Raw genomic sequence first — 15823 nt, 5'->3', positions numbered from 1 at the left:
AGCTGTGGGGGGCGGCCCCAGCGCCCGCCCCCAGCCCCGGGACAATGGAGCTGGGCTGCCACCTTCGCCCTGTGCTGCTGGACGGACACCAGGGAGCCAGGGGGCTTCTTGTCCCTGCCATTCTGAACACAGAAGGCATAGAATCACCGGTGGTTGGGGCTGGAAGGGGCCGATGGGGGTCACCCAGGCCAAACCCCGCTCGAGGATGAAATTTCAGGATCCAAATGCCTCGGCGAATGCTTTACCATGCAACTCACATGGCACAAGAAAATCTTTCCGAAGGGTGGTTACTGGGACACTACGTTTTTACTTTAAAATGTACGTTTACTCTAATGTACATTTTTCACTTAGTAAATAAATAAGATTAAATAATGCACTTAAGCCTGTTTGTGTTTTCTTTTTATTAGAGAAAGAAGACAACCATGAAAATAATTTTTAAAAAAGGTAAAAACATAACTTTGGAAAAACAGCACAATTTCCTTTGAAGCTTTAACTGGTGAAATTGCAACGCTGAAACTGCATTTGGAAAAGTATGAACCTTATGAATGATACTTGCAAAAACATCACTGCACAGGAAATGCAAAAGTGAGCATGTAAAAATACAAATTCTTTAAAAGACAGTGGGGAAACAGAATGGAGAAACCATTCTTTCACTAACATGTCAATCATTTGGCAGGAGCACTCCTTCCTCTTGCTTTATCAAGGCTAATCTTCTTGCAAAGAAGAACCGCGTCGACAAGGCAGAGAGCAAGCAATATAAGACCCAACACCTATAAAAATAACCATAAAATTAGTTCCCCCAATCAATCTCGAGCTTTTACTGTAGTGACTCATCAAGGTAGCAGTAAACACATGTTCCTAACTTGGTTCTGGCCTTGAAAAGACAGCTGATAAATTAAATAACACCCACATTTACATCCCGTCAGCCTTTCACAGAGCTGTCTACAGCTTGCTCTGTTTGATGTTTGTGTGAGGCCTTGGAGATGGTGTGGTGCTCTCCTTGAGAGCTAAGCTAATGCTGCATTATGCCAGACAATGCTTTTATCTTAAATGAAAGCCCTTCTGTCCCTTTAAGGGTTGTTTAGTTAAGGGGACTAGCCCTGAGAAAAGTCAAGGGGAAAAGTCAGCATTTGTAGAAAAAGCTCAGCAGGAGACTGTTCTTCTCCTCTGAAGCTCTGAATGGGAAACATATTCCAAACTGAAAAAAATATACAGAAGTATTTAAAAAATAGTCAACTTCAGGCAGGTAACTGGAAAAATGTGTTTGCAGAAGAGCCACTGAGATAACTCACTCAGCTCCTGCCCTTCAGCCCCATCCCACATGCACACAAGGGTTTTTTATGCAAGCACTGAATTACCTGATCAGGGGGGTTATTTTCAGGAGAGCTCTTGGGAGAGCACAGCTCAAGGCAGTTTGTGCCTCAGAACAGGCTGGGGGGGATTCTGTCCCTCCCAGCACTGAAGATGTCGCATGTTCCACCCAAACTTGTGTTCCCAGCTACCTGCTCGGTCTCCCACCCTTGATTTCTGTAAACTTCACAACAGAGAATATAAATTCTGTTCCAGCACAGTCACTCAATCAGAAAGTCTCCTTTTTGCTTAGGATGCCATTTCCAGTGAATCCATCAGCTTTCCACCTCACAGCCTAAGCTGAGTTTGAAAGACCCCAGTGGCAAGTTTTAGGCTTCTTTTGGTTGCCTGTCACATTTCAGCTTATCTTGTACTTCTAGAGACTTTCAAAACTGAGGGGTTTTTTCCCCTCCTTATTGTTTATTAAGGTTAATTACATTAGTTGCCATTTGAATTAAAAATGCCAGTTGCTTAAACTATTAAACTGCTTTGATCTTAAGAACGCAAAATTCTTACAATCACAGTATGAACAAAACCCCTTTTTGACTGACATAGTTCCTCAGCTTGTGTCAGAAAAAACAATGTACACGTCAGGAGGGAGGTACCAGCAAGTCTGTTTAAAAAGTTTCAACTCTTTTTAGCAGGACTGTTGGCATTTCTTCTCACTGGATAGTCCTAAAAGAGCTATGGATTCTCCCACCTAGGATTTCAAGCTATGGAAGCAAATGTAGGTTACTTAAAAACTACAGATTTTCAGTACTTCTCTGTAGTAATTCCTAAGTCTTGTAATATCTTTACATTACTAGTGATATGAGGATTATTTTCTTTTAGTGAGATACCCTGAACATATCTTGTTTGCTACTGCTGAGTGTGTTCTTCCAAGACCATTGTTTGCATGGTCCTACCACAATGTGAGTGTACCAAGAGGATCAAATCACGTGCACTTTAAGAACTGAAATTCATTAACAATGTTCCTACTTACTCCTCCAGCCAGTGTCCCCTTGTTGGTCCTGATTATTATTGCAAACAAGCACACAACGAGGAGGAACAACGCTGCAATCACCGAGTTGAAAATATCCTGAAACAGCCAGTGGAAGCAAAATATTTATTCTGAAATACAGGCCTGAAGGAGAACGTGGAGAGCTCCCAACACAGAAGTGATGGTTAAAAACGGCTGGATTGCCATGAAAACAGAATTACAGCAACATTTGTGTGAGAGGACACTGACACCCAGTGGTTTGATGGTAAAAAGAGCCTTTGTGGTAAAACTTCCTCATTTTAACTTTCTTCTGTTGTTTTTGCAGTCAAATTTATTCAACTTGGCTACACTTGATAGACTGACACAGCAAATACACGTACAAAAGGGAGGTAAGAGGAGAACTCGTCAGTATTTGAGTGAAAGTGTGTGACTAATTTGTGATGTGCAGGTATTACCCAGCCAGGCAAACAATGCCCGTGCCGGGAGGGGCTGTTATTGGATCTAGCTGCCATCCAGGAACGGATGGAACAGAACGCTCCGTTAGGAAAAACTGCCTCAATCTTCCCGGGACACTGGGGCTTGCCCCAAGTGTACGGAAACAATCACCGAGCCGACTGACAATGTCCCCTGGGACAGGTTCCTGTTCACGGGCCTGCCGGTGCTCACAGCCAGCGGCCGGAACAGCCAGGGGACAGCGGTACCCTCAGCCAGGGGACAGCGGTACCCACAGCCAGGGCCGGAACAGCCAGGGAACAGCGGTACCCTCAGCCAGGGCCGGAACAGCCAGGGGACAGCGGTACCCTCAGCCAGCGAACAGCGGTACCCACAGCCAGGGAACAGCGGTACCCACAGCCAGCGGCCGGAACAGCCAGGGAACAGCGGTACCCACAGCCACGGGACATCGGTACTCACAGCCAGAGTCCATCAATACTCACAGCCAGGATACCCCGGCAGTCGGAGCCCACGAGTACTCACAGCCAGCGGCCAGAACAGGCACTGCATCCGCGCGTCGAGCCTCAGCAGGTAGAGCAGCAGGAACAGGACGGTGATCACCGTTTCCATGCCGGCCAGCGCCGCGTAGGCCTCGTGCGCTTTCGAGGCCGCGAAGCAGAGAAGGGTGGCCAGCGCCACCAGCTGCGAGACAGGAAGGGACGGGGGTCAGCGCCGGCCCGGGCCGTGCCCGCGGGGCCCGGGGCCGCTCCTGGCCGTACCGTGCGGGCGATCTTCAGCGCGCCCCGCGGCGAGCGGGCGTAGGCCCGGTCCACCTCCAGCCACGCCATGGCGGCCGCGCGGCCCGGGCGGTGCGCGGCGGGACCGGGACCGCGGGACGGCGCCAGGAACCGGGGAGATGCCGGGGCTGGCACGGCAGGTGATGCCGGGGGCCGACGCCGGTCCTGACCCAGCCCCGCCTCAGAGCGCCGGGGCGGAGGAAGTGATGGCGCGGCGGCGGAAGGGCCGGGGCGGGCCGGAGCCGGGTCCGGGCGCGGGTCCGGGCGGCAGCGGGGATGGGCCATGTGGCGGCGGGGCGCGGCCTGGGCGCGGGGCGCGAGCTGCGCCGTCCTGGGCCCCTCAGCGGGCGGGCCCCGCGCCGCTGTCGCTGCCGGCCGTAAGTGCGGGGCGGAACCGCGGGGACGGGATGGGCGGCCGCCCCTGCGCCCGGCCCCGGCTCCGTGCAGGCCCTCGGGATGCGCTGGAGCGGCTCCGGGGGAGCAGGGCCGGGGGCAGGGCCCGGAGCGGCTGTGGGGGAGCAGGAGCGGGGCCAGACTGGAGCACTGACCGGGGGTGACCGCCGAGCCTGTCCCTGCCTTCCTCCCGTACTTGGCCGGGTGAAGGGTCTCGTAAGATCAGCGTGGTTTTATACCGCAGTTTTAGGTGTAAGGCGTCTGAACTGCTTGTTTTGGAGCTGCTCTGTAATCCACACCCTTGCCCTGCCGGGCTTGTGAGGCCAGTGGGTGCTGCTCCAACTGGTCTTTCCAAAATTCACTTTTCCCCTGCGCAAACCCACTGAGGAGCAGCAGGTGTAGCAAAAATCTGGTGAAAGCGTGAATCCAACCCATCATTGGATTCTTGGTAGTGTCAAGGACAGTGGTGAACTTCAGCTAAATCTGTGTCAGTCTGTGCCACAATGTGTCTGTTACATGACTCAATAATTACCCAAAACCTTGAAGGTTGATAATTTAGCAAATAGTCATATCAAGGCATAGGGAACCTAAAAATGTCATGGAGGGTCTCACATTAAGAGGCTCAGTATAACTAAGTTATGAAGACTGCCGTGATTTTAACTGTTGTTTATTTCCATTCTAGATAAGCATCTGATAAAAAAAGATGCTAGAAAGAGAATTGTAAGTATTTGCATTTTGTTCAGAAAACAGAAAGTGCAGCCTCTTTCATTATAATTCCATTATAATTTGAGTGTGTGTGTAGTGGCAGCTGCGGGCTGTGGCTGTGTCAATGTGTGGTGATGGATCTGTCACTCTGTGCAAGGCTATGCTGGTCTAGTTCTGCAAATTGTAATAAAATTGTGAGATATTTGTGCAAAAATTGTGAGGGCTTGTGTCAGGACAGGTGTCAGTTTGGGGTCAGTGTTCCATGTGTAGCCTTGCCATTTCCCTATATAACCCCCCTGGGCTATAAATTACTTTAAGACTGTTGAAAAAAAATTCTCTTAGTTAATTTTAGTTGTTTAGGTTTCTGAAAATAAAAATGGGATGCCTCTTAAGATTTAATCTACCTATATAATGGATGCTGAAATTATTACTTCAGCTGGCATTTATTTTAAGTTGGAAGTTAAGTCTCTGAGGTTGTGGCAGAGTGAAGAGCAGCAGGTGGCCTTCAGGAGCTCCTGGGGCCCTGGGAAGGGGAAGGAAGCTGGAAGGGGAAGGGGCTGGCTGTGGGAGCACCAGGAGGGAAGGCTGCCCCTTGCCCATCAGAGACAGTTGGTTTATGTTTGCCAGGGAGGGAAAAAGTGGTGATCTGAGGGAGTCACAACATCCAAATGAATCCCCCCTGCCTTCCCATGAAATAATCTCTTCCCAGTGTAGGGAGCTGGCATGCTGGAATGAGCAGGGTGCATTTTTGAGACACTGTTCACTGCTCTGCCACAGCGTGGGTCTCAAGTGATTCTGTTTTTCATCAGATCTGTATCGAGGGCAACATTGCGAGTGGAAAAACAACATGCCTGGATTATTTTGCACAAACTACCAGCATTGAGGTACTGGATGCACATTTCTTTGTCCTTATTTCCCTCACTGAGCAGCTGCTTGTCTTGACAGATCCAACAGTTTAGAAGTGCTGTCCTTGGGTGCATGAGGAGGGAGCAGCAGGGTCTGAGCCAGGGGCTTGCTGGGGCACCACCCCAACTTTTACAGTTAAATCACAGCAGAGAAATGTAGATCACATCTAGTATATGCTGGATGCCAAAATACCAGTAAAACCTGTGAATCAGAGTTTGTACCTTTGTGAAGTAACAGCAACCCACAGAGCATGGGCATGTTTGGACTTGCCTGTTTGCCATTTCATGTCACTGAAATCTTAGATGGGTCTGGTAAAAGCAAAATAAAGAATAATGATGTAAAAATAGTGGTGTCATGTAACTGGGATCCCAGTGAATAGATGGCTTTTTTAAAGCAAGGACAATCTGTTAGAATTGTTTCAGGAGATTTCTTAGCCTGATCTGGTATTTGATTTCGTGTTGCTTAGAACCAGGTTAGGGGAAGGGCAGGCTTGTTGTATTTTAAACAAAATCAAGATCAAACCTCAGTGAACAGTTGCTTTTGTGTACAACAGATATTAATGCTTTCCCTGACAGACCTGGCAACACATTTGGTAATAAGTTCTAGGAATCCTCATAGAAATGCTGGGTTGCCAGATGTTATTTGTTAATTTAACAGGAATTGTCCTTATGAAGTAATTAACTGTTAATCCAAAGGATAGCAAACTTTAATTTGCATACAGTGCAGCATTTTTTAACTAGCTACTTAAGTTCCCAGGCTGATGAGATTCTCTTAGGCCTGACTCTACAGTATCATTGCAGATTTAGACTCTGTTTGAACCAGGCAGGTCTGATTTTACCTATTCAGGGCAGAAGCTTTTCTGATTAATTTTGTAAAAGATTTGAATACATTTGGTTTGTTAGAACACAAAAATAAAACGAAAATGAATGTGGTAGCAGTCTGATCCTCCACCTTTGCTGGCAAGTGTTATTTCTGAGAAATTAATTTATGAGGGGATGGGCTTGTCATTGAAATGCTAAGTGCTCTGCTAAGCTGTTCTTTCCCTTACATGGCACTGATTTTGACTCAAAAAAAAATGAAATTCTCTCCAGGCATATGAGGTAATCTAATAGCATTTAAAAATGCTAAGAAGACACTGTATATTGACATTTCTCTATTTTTAGCAGTGTTCATTATTACCTTTGTGTTACAAATTCAGTGCGGTTTTTTTAAGAGTGATGAGCTTTCCAATACAAATCTGAATACTCTGATTTACTACACAAGTATTCCTTAAAAATAGTTGTAGACTTGTAGGGTCACATTAAGTATTTTAAATCTAAGATGTGTTTAACATGGAGTAATGATTTTTAACCAGGTTTTGAAGGAACCCTTGACCAAGTGGAGGAATGTTCGAGGTCATAATATCCTGGTAAGTGGCAGAGATTTCTGCAGTTACAGTGACTGTTCTTTTAGCAAGATATGTGATGGCTTTTTATCAGCCAGCAAAACTGATATGAAGGGTGTGACCTAAATCTCACACAGCAAAAATGAAAGCTCCATGAAGCAAAAGAGCTTCTACAGTGATTAAGACATGCATGTCATAGAAAGACTGCATATAAAATGTGTTTTTGGCAAGGACTGGGTCTCCAGTGGGGTGTGAATTAAAGCAATTCCCAGGAAGGTAAGCCCTGAGTGTGGCAGTTGTTCCTAATGTACTTGTGCCTGTTTCATAGAAGGGAGGGATGTCACTCGAGGTGACGGTTGGATCTGATCAGTTAGGGTTGTTTGACTGGAGTTCTGTGAACAGCTCTGGTGCCCCCAACATAAGAAGGACATGGAACTGTTGGAGAGAGTCCAGAGGAGGCCACGGAGGTGCTGAGGGGACTGGAGCCCCTCCTCTGTGGAGCCAGGCTGGGAGAGCTGGGGCTGCTCAGCCTGGAGAGGAGAAGGTTGTGTGGAGAGCTCACAGCACCTTCCAGGGGCTGCAGGGGCTGCAGGGAAACCAGAGAGGGACAATTCCTCAGGGACTGCAGTGCCAGGACAAGGGGGAAAGGGGACAAATTGAAAGAGAGGCAGTTTAGGTTAGATGTACAGATGAAACTCTCCCCTGTGAGGGTGGGCAGGCCCTGGCACAGGGTGCCCAGAGCAGCTGTGGCTGCCCCTGGATCCCTGGAAGTGTCCAAGGCCAGGCTGGACATTGGGGCTTGGAGCAGCCTGGGATAGTGGGGAGCAAATGATCACTTAATTCTTGTCAAACCTGGTGTCAGCTGTTTTAGTGTACTTCTTTTAGCAATGCTCTTGTACTGCAAAAGCTTCCTAAATACCCAGCTTCTTGTTGTGCTGTTTGTCCTAACAAATGTCCATCTGTCTTGCTTCTGTCTCTGACCCCAGGGTTTAATGTACCAGGATGCATCAAGGTGGGGGATAACTCTGCAGACCTACGTCCAGCTGACTATGCTGGAACAGCATACCAGGCCCATGGTAAGGAAACTTCTGGTTTTAATTTCAAAAGTAATTAGGTGTGGTTATGAGTGCTAAATCCTTTTAACCTTGTATTCGAGAGTTAAGATGCTGTGTGTGTTCATTCTTTGTTCCTGCAGTGAGTAGGAATTTCTGTGCTGCAGACATTGATCTGCTCCGTGTGTGCTCTGGGGTAAAACCTCTGCCTCCTGCCTGCTCACAACTCCCCCAAACTGATCCTGCTGTTTGGGCACACCCTGAGGAGCTAGGCTTGCACAAATCTCTTCCTTATTACATGTCAGTGGCTTGTCTGTAATTTCATTATTTCAAATCTTTGGCAAACACTAAGTAATCTTGTGTTAGAATTCATAGTACTGCTTCATGCTGTCTAGTACAAATTCAGCCATTGCTTCTTCTGTTTGTGCAAAATACTTCCACTATCATTTTCTATTTCTTTTTTCAGATGGCTTACATCCTTTTTTTTCTTGTAATTTTTTCTTTTTTTTCTATCAATTTTCACATTCTACCTTTTTATTATGATTTGTTCATTCTTTCCTTCCTACACCTTTTGTTACATTCTATGCTGTCTTCCATTCCCTGATTACAAGACCTGGTCTTAGATGCCATGCTTATATCTTACTGATGTTCTTATATTCTGTTTTGTGAGTTTGTGTCAGGGCAAACTTTCAGCAGTGCCACATAGGACAGTGGTACTGCACATATAATCACTAGGTTTTTGGAAGAGGTGTTTTTTCAAGACAGTAGAAATCCTGTTCTGTTGGAGAAGTTCATTCAAGATTTCCTGAGGATTTCCCTGCATTTCAATCTGAGCTTTTTTGCCATTTGAGCCTTGCAGCCATTTTTGTTTCATTAATGTGCAGTAACCTGGGTTAGAGGTTGCTCTGCCAGGCCCAAGAGTGTCAGAGGATCTCCCTGCTCCAACATGAAGTGCTGCTGGAGCACATGCAGGGCTGGCTAAGGCCAGGGCTTTGGCAGCTGCAGTTACTTCTTTTAAAAGTCCTGTTTCCTTGCTTGAGTGTGTCTGATGTCAGCTCTGTGCAGTGACCCAGCAACACATGGGATGGGGCAGCAATTTGGGGAGCAATAGTTCCCATTGTCCTGCAGGCCCCGTCTGCTGCTTTTTCTACCCTGAGTTACCTTGCACTGCTCAGCTGAATGCTGAGCACCTACCTTTGAACTGGTGTATGAGTAACAAATCAGAGTAAGATCAGGAGTCCTTGTTTGTTTTGTGGTTCCCACCCTCCCAGTCAGTTTATCACAAGATCTGAAAATTGTGTTTCATGTGATGTGCCATGAGTGTGAAAAGAAACAAGTGTGAAAATGTAGAGAGTCAAGTTTTATGTTGCAGATTTCCCCCATAAGGATGATGGAGCGATCGATTCACAGTGCAAAACACATTTTTGTGGAAAATCTGTATCGAAGGTATGGGATGTGGTTTTCTACTTTACTTTCTTGGATTAATTACTTTAAATATATATATATATTCAACTGATAATTTCTTTGGTAATGTGCATTTAAGTGGCCTGTGAAATCTGCCAGTTCTATGTTGGAGTGGCATTGTGTTTGGTATGGAATGTGCTGCCCACTTCCTGTAGGATTCTGGAAAACCTTTTCCAGCAGTGCTCCTGAATATTTAGAACTCAGTATTATTTAGACACCACCTATTAAAGTTATCTGCTCTCCAGCTGAATACCCAAATCTTGCTTGGATCAAAAGAAACACATGCTGGACATGTAAAAAATGATGAGGCTATAAAGAGTAACACTGTAGGAGTGAGACACCTGGGCAGTGTTATCCAGCCTGGCATCCAGGATTGGCGTTCCTTGCAAACAGGGACTCGAGTCCTGTGCTCCTGCTCAGAATCAGGATTGACAGGATCAAAACAGACTGCAAGCCTTGGTAGGCTGTGAGGGAAGAAAGAACAATCACCTATCACCTGCCCCAGGTATAACTCACCCATCCCAAACTAACTGAAATAGTGCAGGAATCAGGTTTTATTTGGTTGGTTTGTTTGGAATGCTGACCTTCTCTTGAGGAGTGTATGCGACAGATGGGTTTTAGTGGGTTTTGCAGTGGCCTTGAGGGACAAATCCAGTTTGTTGCCACAAGGTGTCATCCATGCTGCACGAGCACCTGTCTGCCACGGGAATGGCTTTGGAAGTGGGGAGAGACACATTATTTATGTCAGTCCACACACGGTGGAAGCAGCCTGGAGTATCCTCATTTTTAATTGCTGGCTTCTTTTTTCATTGTAGACAAAGTGCTTTTTTCCCCAGATGTAGTTGCTATGAGGCCAAATCTGCTTGTGTCAAGTCTGAATTAATTTAATAATAACAATTTTAAGGGCATCTAAGATATTTTGTGGCTTCAGCAGTTTTTAAATGTTGGACAAAAGGCATTTGCTTTGTTTTGTTACAGCAAGCTAGAAGGCAGTGATAGTACCAACAGCAAACAAAAAGAAAAGGATGTGTAAAAGGATTATAAATAAAACAAGGAGTAATTGAGGACTGTATGAAAGTAGTTATTTTGTGACACATTAAAAAATGAGTAAATGTGGCTATGTTAGGTGAATTTTAAACGTGTGCACATGAGTGTGCAAGGTGTGCTGTAGGTGAGCACTGCAGTTCACTGTCCCTGTGAATCATTAGTTATGACAGAAAACTCGCTCTGTTCATGTTGAACTTAGGCAGTGAAAACTTTACTTGGTAGGAGTCAAATGTCAGCAAATTTTGGAAATGAAAACACCATTTTGTGCCTTTTATATTCCCTGTATCTTTGTGGATCTCAAGGCAGAGTCCTCACAGGATTACCCAGGGAGAGCAAAGGCATGTTGTCTGCAGGGCAGGTCGATGCAGAATTGACTTGGATGTGTCTGTCTTTTAGGGTAAGAACAGTGGAGCTTTTTTGTATTTCCAATTCCTTTTAACCTTCCTGTTTCCTGCATCTATCCCAGAGAAAAGTAGCAGAGTCAGTGTTTGGCTGATGTGGACCCCTGCTACCCAGAACTGAAGTACTAGAAGAGTAGCAGTGACCAGTGTTACCCCAGTTCTGGCTGGCAGATCAAGAGGGGAGGTGGCACAGATAGGGATTTTGCATTTTTCCATACTTAGGGAAATATCTTTATTACTTTTGCCAGTGATCAAAGCAAGTTGCCAGGGGAATAGTTTAGAAATCTGTGGAATATTTTTCTTCAGTCCTATTTAAAATGGCACAACTGGTCTTAATCATTCAGCTGGAGAGTACAGGAGCCTCCCAGCTCTGTCCTTTTTAAAATTTTTCTTTTGCAGAAGCATTTAGGAAAGAGTGTGGAATATGTGTTACTGTCACCAGTTTCAAAGACAGGATACTGTAAAATTAGTAATATTTGACAATCAGGACTATGGTAATAAGTGAAAATTGATGTACTGATAAAAACCTAGTATGTGAGTCTTAACATGTCCTCAATAACTCCCTTTTACTTGAGTTGTCTGATATTTTATTATTGTTGCTGAGATAACTTTGGGACATCTGTCTCCAGCATTCTGTGCTCTCCAAGTTCAGAGTTCCAATTAAGCACGTCGAGTATTTCAACAAATACTTTTATACTCTTTCATCAAATATTTCTTACAGTGGGAGTAAATTTATTGACACATTGACATTATATTTTTGCTGCCTTTTACTGTGGCTTCTGTAAGGAATTGTTGGTGCTGCTCAGTAAATCCAGCCCTTCTGGTGACATGCCCTGGGACAGATTTGAACTGATGCTGATACAAAGAACCTGAGCAATAAATACCATTGACACTAATTTACTGTTATTGTGGGAATGTCACTGAGGTAATGCTTTTCTTCCTGGTCACCAAGTAATTATTCCTTAACTGTAATGGAAAAATAATGTTTGTAACTGCTAATAATATAAACTTTAGGCTAATAAGTACTTTTTTTTAAAAAAAGAAAAAGATTTGGTCTATTTTATAAACAATGGTTTATGTGGCCTTCAATTTGGGTGGGCATAATGTTGGTCTTTTCACAAATGTTGGAGTAAATGGGGAGTGATTCTGGTCAGGTGAGCAAAATGAGAGTTTGGAATTGATCTCTGCATGCTGCTCAGTGAGTGATGCCTCTTGTGTTTGTTCAGTGGGAAAATGCCAGAGGTGGATTATGCTGTCCTAAGTGAATGGTTTGACTGGATCCAGAACAACATTGATGTTTCAGTTGATTTGATAGGTAACATTTTGATGGGTCTGGAGGGATGTGTTTGTGGGTGGGTTTCCTTTCTGGGAGAAAAAATAATTCTTGTTTCTTGGCTCATAAATAATCACATTATTCAGAATAAAAGTGGTGGCATCAGACAGCTTGGGTTTGTGGGTGGTTCATGGATTGATTCATGGTAGTGCCAAAGGGGAGGTCCAGTGGTGGTACCCGAGTCAGGATTCTTCCCTTCTAGAGTTTGTGAAGTGAGTTTCTTCTTTGCTTTTAAAGCTGATCCTCGAGCATAACTATAACAATTTTTGTTCCTGCAGTTTATTTGCAGACATCTCCTAAAGTTTGTTATGAGAGGCTAAAGACACGATGTAGGGAGGAGGAAAAAGTCATTCCTCTGGTAAGGAGTTTCTTTGATATATGTGGTTACAAGGAGCTTTGAAAACATAATGATTCCAATCTAAATACTAAAATTGTATCCTGAGTGTATTGCCAAAATGTGGTGCAGCTGTTTCCACTGCAAACTAAAGCCTGAGTATTTAATTTTGATTTATTTTTAAAAAATGATCTGTCACGCATGCTGACTCTCCCAGGTGTTCTGTTCTAGTAGTCCATGCACTAGAGCTGACTTTAGGTGCAGTATTAATCAGCTGGTACTCTTCTCTAAGATGTAGAGGTCAATGCTTTTGTACCATTAAATGGCATAAAAGCACCCAGGTGAAGCACAGATACCTGGGCTTGCAGGTGCTAAGATTTCTGTGGGCACTTTGTTGTCTGGTATCACCAGGATGTTTGTGCATGAAAAGTGTCTCTGCTTTGGCTGGCAAGAAGCAACTCCTTGAAAATCATGAGCTTGGGAATCTGCTTTAGAACAAACTGTGGTAATGGAACAGTGACTTTCTGTGCCAGTTTACAGAACTGCCCCTCATGCCACAAGGCTTCTGAAAATGCCTGACCAGACGTAAATGCAGATCCCTCTGCATGTTCTCTGCAGCTCTGATGGTGGGTGGCTCAGGAGAAGCAATTGTCAGTTGAAGATCTGTGCAAAGAGCTAAATTTTGGGCCAAATGGGTGAAATTCTGCCTTGAGAATAAATCCTCCTGTAATGGATTTGAAGAGCCCTTGTGTTATTTTGCAGCTCTGCTGAAGAGGAGGGGAGCAGTTATGAATGAATAATGTGAAGTGGTCTCCATGAAGAAAAAAACCACTTGATGACAGGCAGAAGAGCTTTTAGAGGAAATTGAGTTACAAGAAAGTGAACTGGGAATTTTAGGGAAATGTATTGACACAGAAAGTTCCTCCCATACATATTCTTTGCAGCCTTTCCCTTTTTGTCCTTACTTTGTTGTATTTTTCTCTGTAAAACCTTGAACCACATTTTACCTGTGGGAGAGAATCATGGTTGCTTCATCTTAAAAGGAGCTGAGAGCCCTGTGCTCCTGTAAGCTGTGTCTTTGAGGTCTTCGTGGAGTTAAACTTTGTACTGGGAATTAATTTTTCTCAAAAATCTTCTGATGCTTTTCATTTTTTGTTAGTGGAAGATATGTGTTGCAGGCTTTTGTATGTGTCTCTTAACTACTTCCCAAATGGTTAAAGATTGCAATGTGTGTGTCATCCCTGGGCACATGTGTTATTCCAGTGCCTCTTTTCTAGGAATATTTAGAAGCTATTCATGAGCTCTACGAAGAGTGGCTCATTAAACGTGCACTGTTTGAAATTTCCTGCCCAATACTTGTGAGTATTATTTTAATTATAACCAATTAGGCATGTGGGGGATTGTGCTTTCCAAATAATAAGAGCATTGTTTAGTGGTAAAAGTAAATAAATCTGCTTTTCTGACAATCTTTGGAGAAGGACAACCTCAGAAAAACATGATAGGTGTTGGTGTGTAGCATAAAAGTGGGGTCTGCCATATCTCCAGTGGAATTTGAGGGGCTGTTCACTGGGATTGCTTGTGGGATCAGCTGTGTAGCTTTTCAGGGAATGCCAAATTCCCAACAGAAAGCAGCTTGGACAGATCCCTAGGAGTATCCCAGTTTGGCTGCACTGGTAGTCCTGTTCTGTTTAGCTCAAAAGAAACCAAGTTTTATGGGGTCAGTTATTTCCAGTGTTCATTTTCTTCTTTCCAAGGTAATTGGAGCTGACCACGACATGCAGAAGATGGTAGAGAAGTATGAAGAAAACCGGGACCAAATACTGAACCCACCTAATAGACAACACCATTTATAGAAGTCTGTGACTGTTGTATCAAAAATCATCTATGAAGTCTGATTTGGTATTTTGAATATTTAAATATAATGGGTATTGTTTTTGTACTATGCTTTGTAGAATGTTGTGGACTTAGTGCTCTGGAATGATCAGATACCAATCAGAAATAGCATATGAGCCAATTCCCTTTGTGTTTTTAGGTTCTCCACTGTTTACCGTGTCAGTTCCCTTCAGCTAAAATATGGCTGTTTTCTCTCATTTCCCACTTCACTGCTGCTTCCTAGAAGTAACTTTAGTTTCTTTTTTTTTTTTTCCCAAGACAACCCTGTTTTTGTAATTTGAAATAAATGGTTTGTTACAACGCCCCTCTGAGGGAGGGTAACTGAGGTTCCTCTTAATAGCCCCCTTGGGGTGAACAGGGTGAAACAGCAAATGACCAGTGTGTGTACGAGGGAGGTTTATTTATTACAGACCTGTCAGCCTGTCCCTGGTGCCCAGCAGATCATCCTGAGTGTCATGTCATGGCATGTATGGGATAACCACGGCATCAGACCCAGCCAGTCTGCGTTTAGGAGGGGCAGGTCCTGCCTGGCCCACCTGATCTCCTTCCATGACCAGGTGCCCCTCCTGGTGGATGAGGGAAAGGCTGTGGATGTGTCTCCCTGGACTTCAGCAAAGCCTTTGACACCCTCTCCCATGGCATCTCCTGGAGAAGCTGCAGCCCACAATTGGCCAGGGGCATTTTTGGCTGGGATAAGAACTGGCTGATGGCCGGCCCCAGAGTGCAGGGAAATGGCATCCTCCTGGGATCAGTGTTGGGAGCAGTCCTGTTTAACAGCTTTATTGATGATCTGGAGGAGGGCAGTGAGTTTACCATCAGCAGAAGGGGGTGATACTCAGTTGGGTGGGAATGGGATCTGCTGGAGGGTGGGAAGGCTCTGCTGAGGGACCAGGCCAGGCTGGATGGACGTGCTCAGACCACTGCCATGAGGTTCAGCAGGGTCAGGGGCAGAGTCCTGCACTTTGGCCACGATAACCCCCTGCAGCTCCAGGCTGGGGCAGAGAGGCTGGAAATCTGGACGTGGCACTCAGTGCTCTGGTGGGTGACAAAGTGGTTGGTTACAGGCTGGACTCAATGACCTCAGAGGTATTTTCCAACCTCAGCGATTCTGAGATTTTAAAACAATTTAATTGCAGCAGAAAGGAGAGATGCAGCTCTTTGGGTTCTTTTCTGTACAAGTACAAAAAGTACCACAAGGTATTATAGAAGGCAAGGGTGAGAGCAGATAGTGGGAAGATCTCATAACCTGTGGATCCAGTGATGAGGCTTGACTGTTGTAATGGTGATATGGTTGGAACAATGTTCAGTCTTGGTCCCTTGGAGGTGGGGTCCACAGAACAAAAGGTTCAGACA

General features: G+C 45.0%; 1 protein-coding gene across 1 annotated transcript; it reads left to right on the top strand.

Moving 5' to 3' along the window:
• Positions 1-3543: 3543 nt before the first annotated feature.
• On the top strand, positions 3544-15815 carry TK2 (thymidine kinase 2). The gene is given in 12 exon segments (XM_069027167.1): positions 3544-3703; positions 3705-3830; positions 3833-3935; positions 4634-4671; positions 5466-5540; positions 6917-6970; positions 7933-8022; positions 9371-9444; positions 12137-12225; positions 12522-12601; positions 13855-13935; positions 14332-15815. Coding segments are annotated over 12 exon segments (1005 nt in total). The 5' UTR covers positions 3544-3607; the 3' UTR covers positions 14431-15815.
• The last annotated feature ends 8 nt before the right edge of the window (positions 15816-15823 follow it).

This window comes from Aphelocoma coerulescens, chromosome 11, assembly GCF_041296385.1.
Source record: "Aphelocoma coerulescens isolate FSJ_1873_10779 chromosome 11, UR_Acoe_1.0, whole genome shotgun sequence".
Taxonomy (NCBI): Eukaryota; Metazoa; Chordata; class Aves; order Passeriformes; family Corvidae; genus Aphelocoma; species Aphelocoma coerulescens.
Note: the sequence above shows the minus strand (reverse complement) of the source record. Positions and strands in the feature narration are given on the sequence as shown.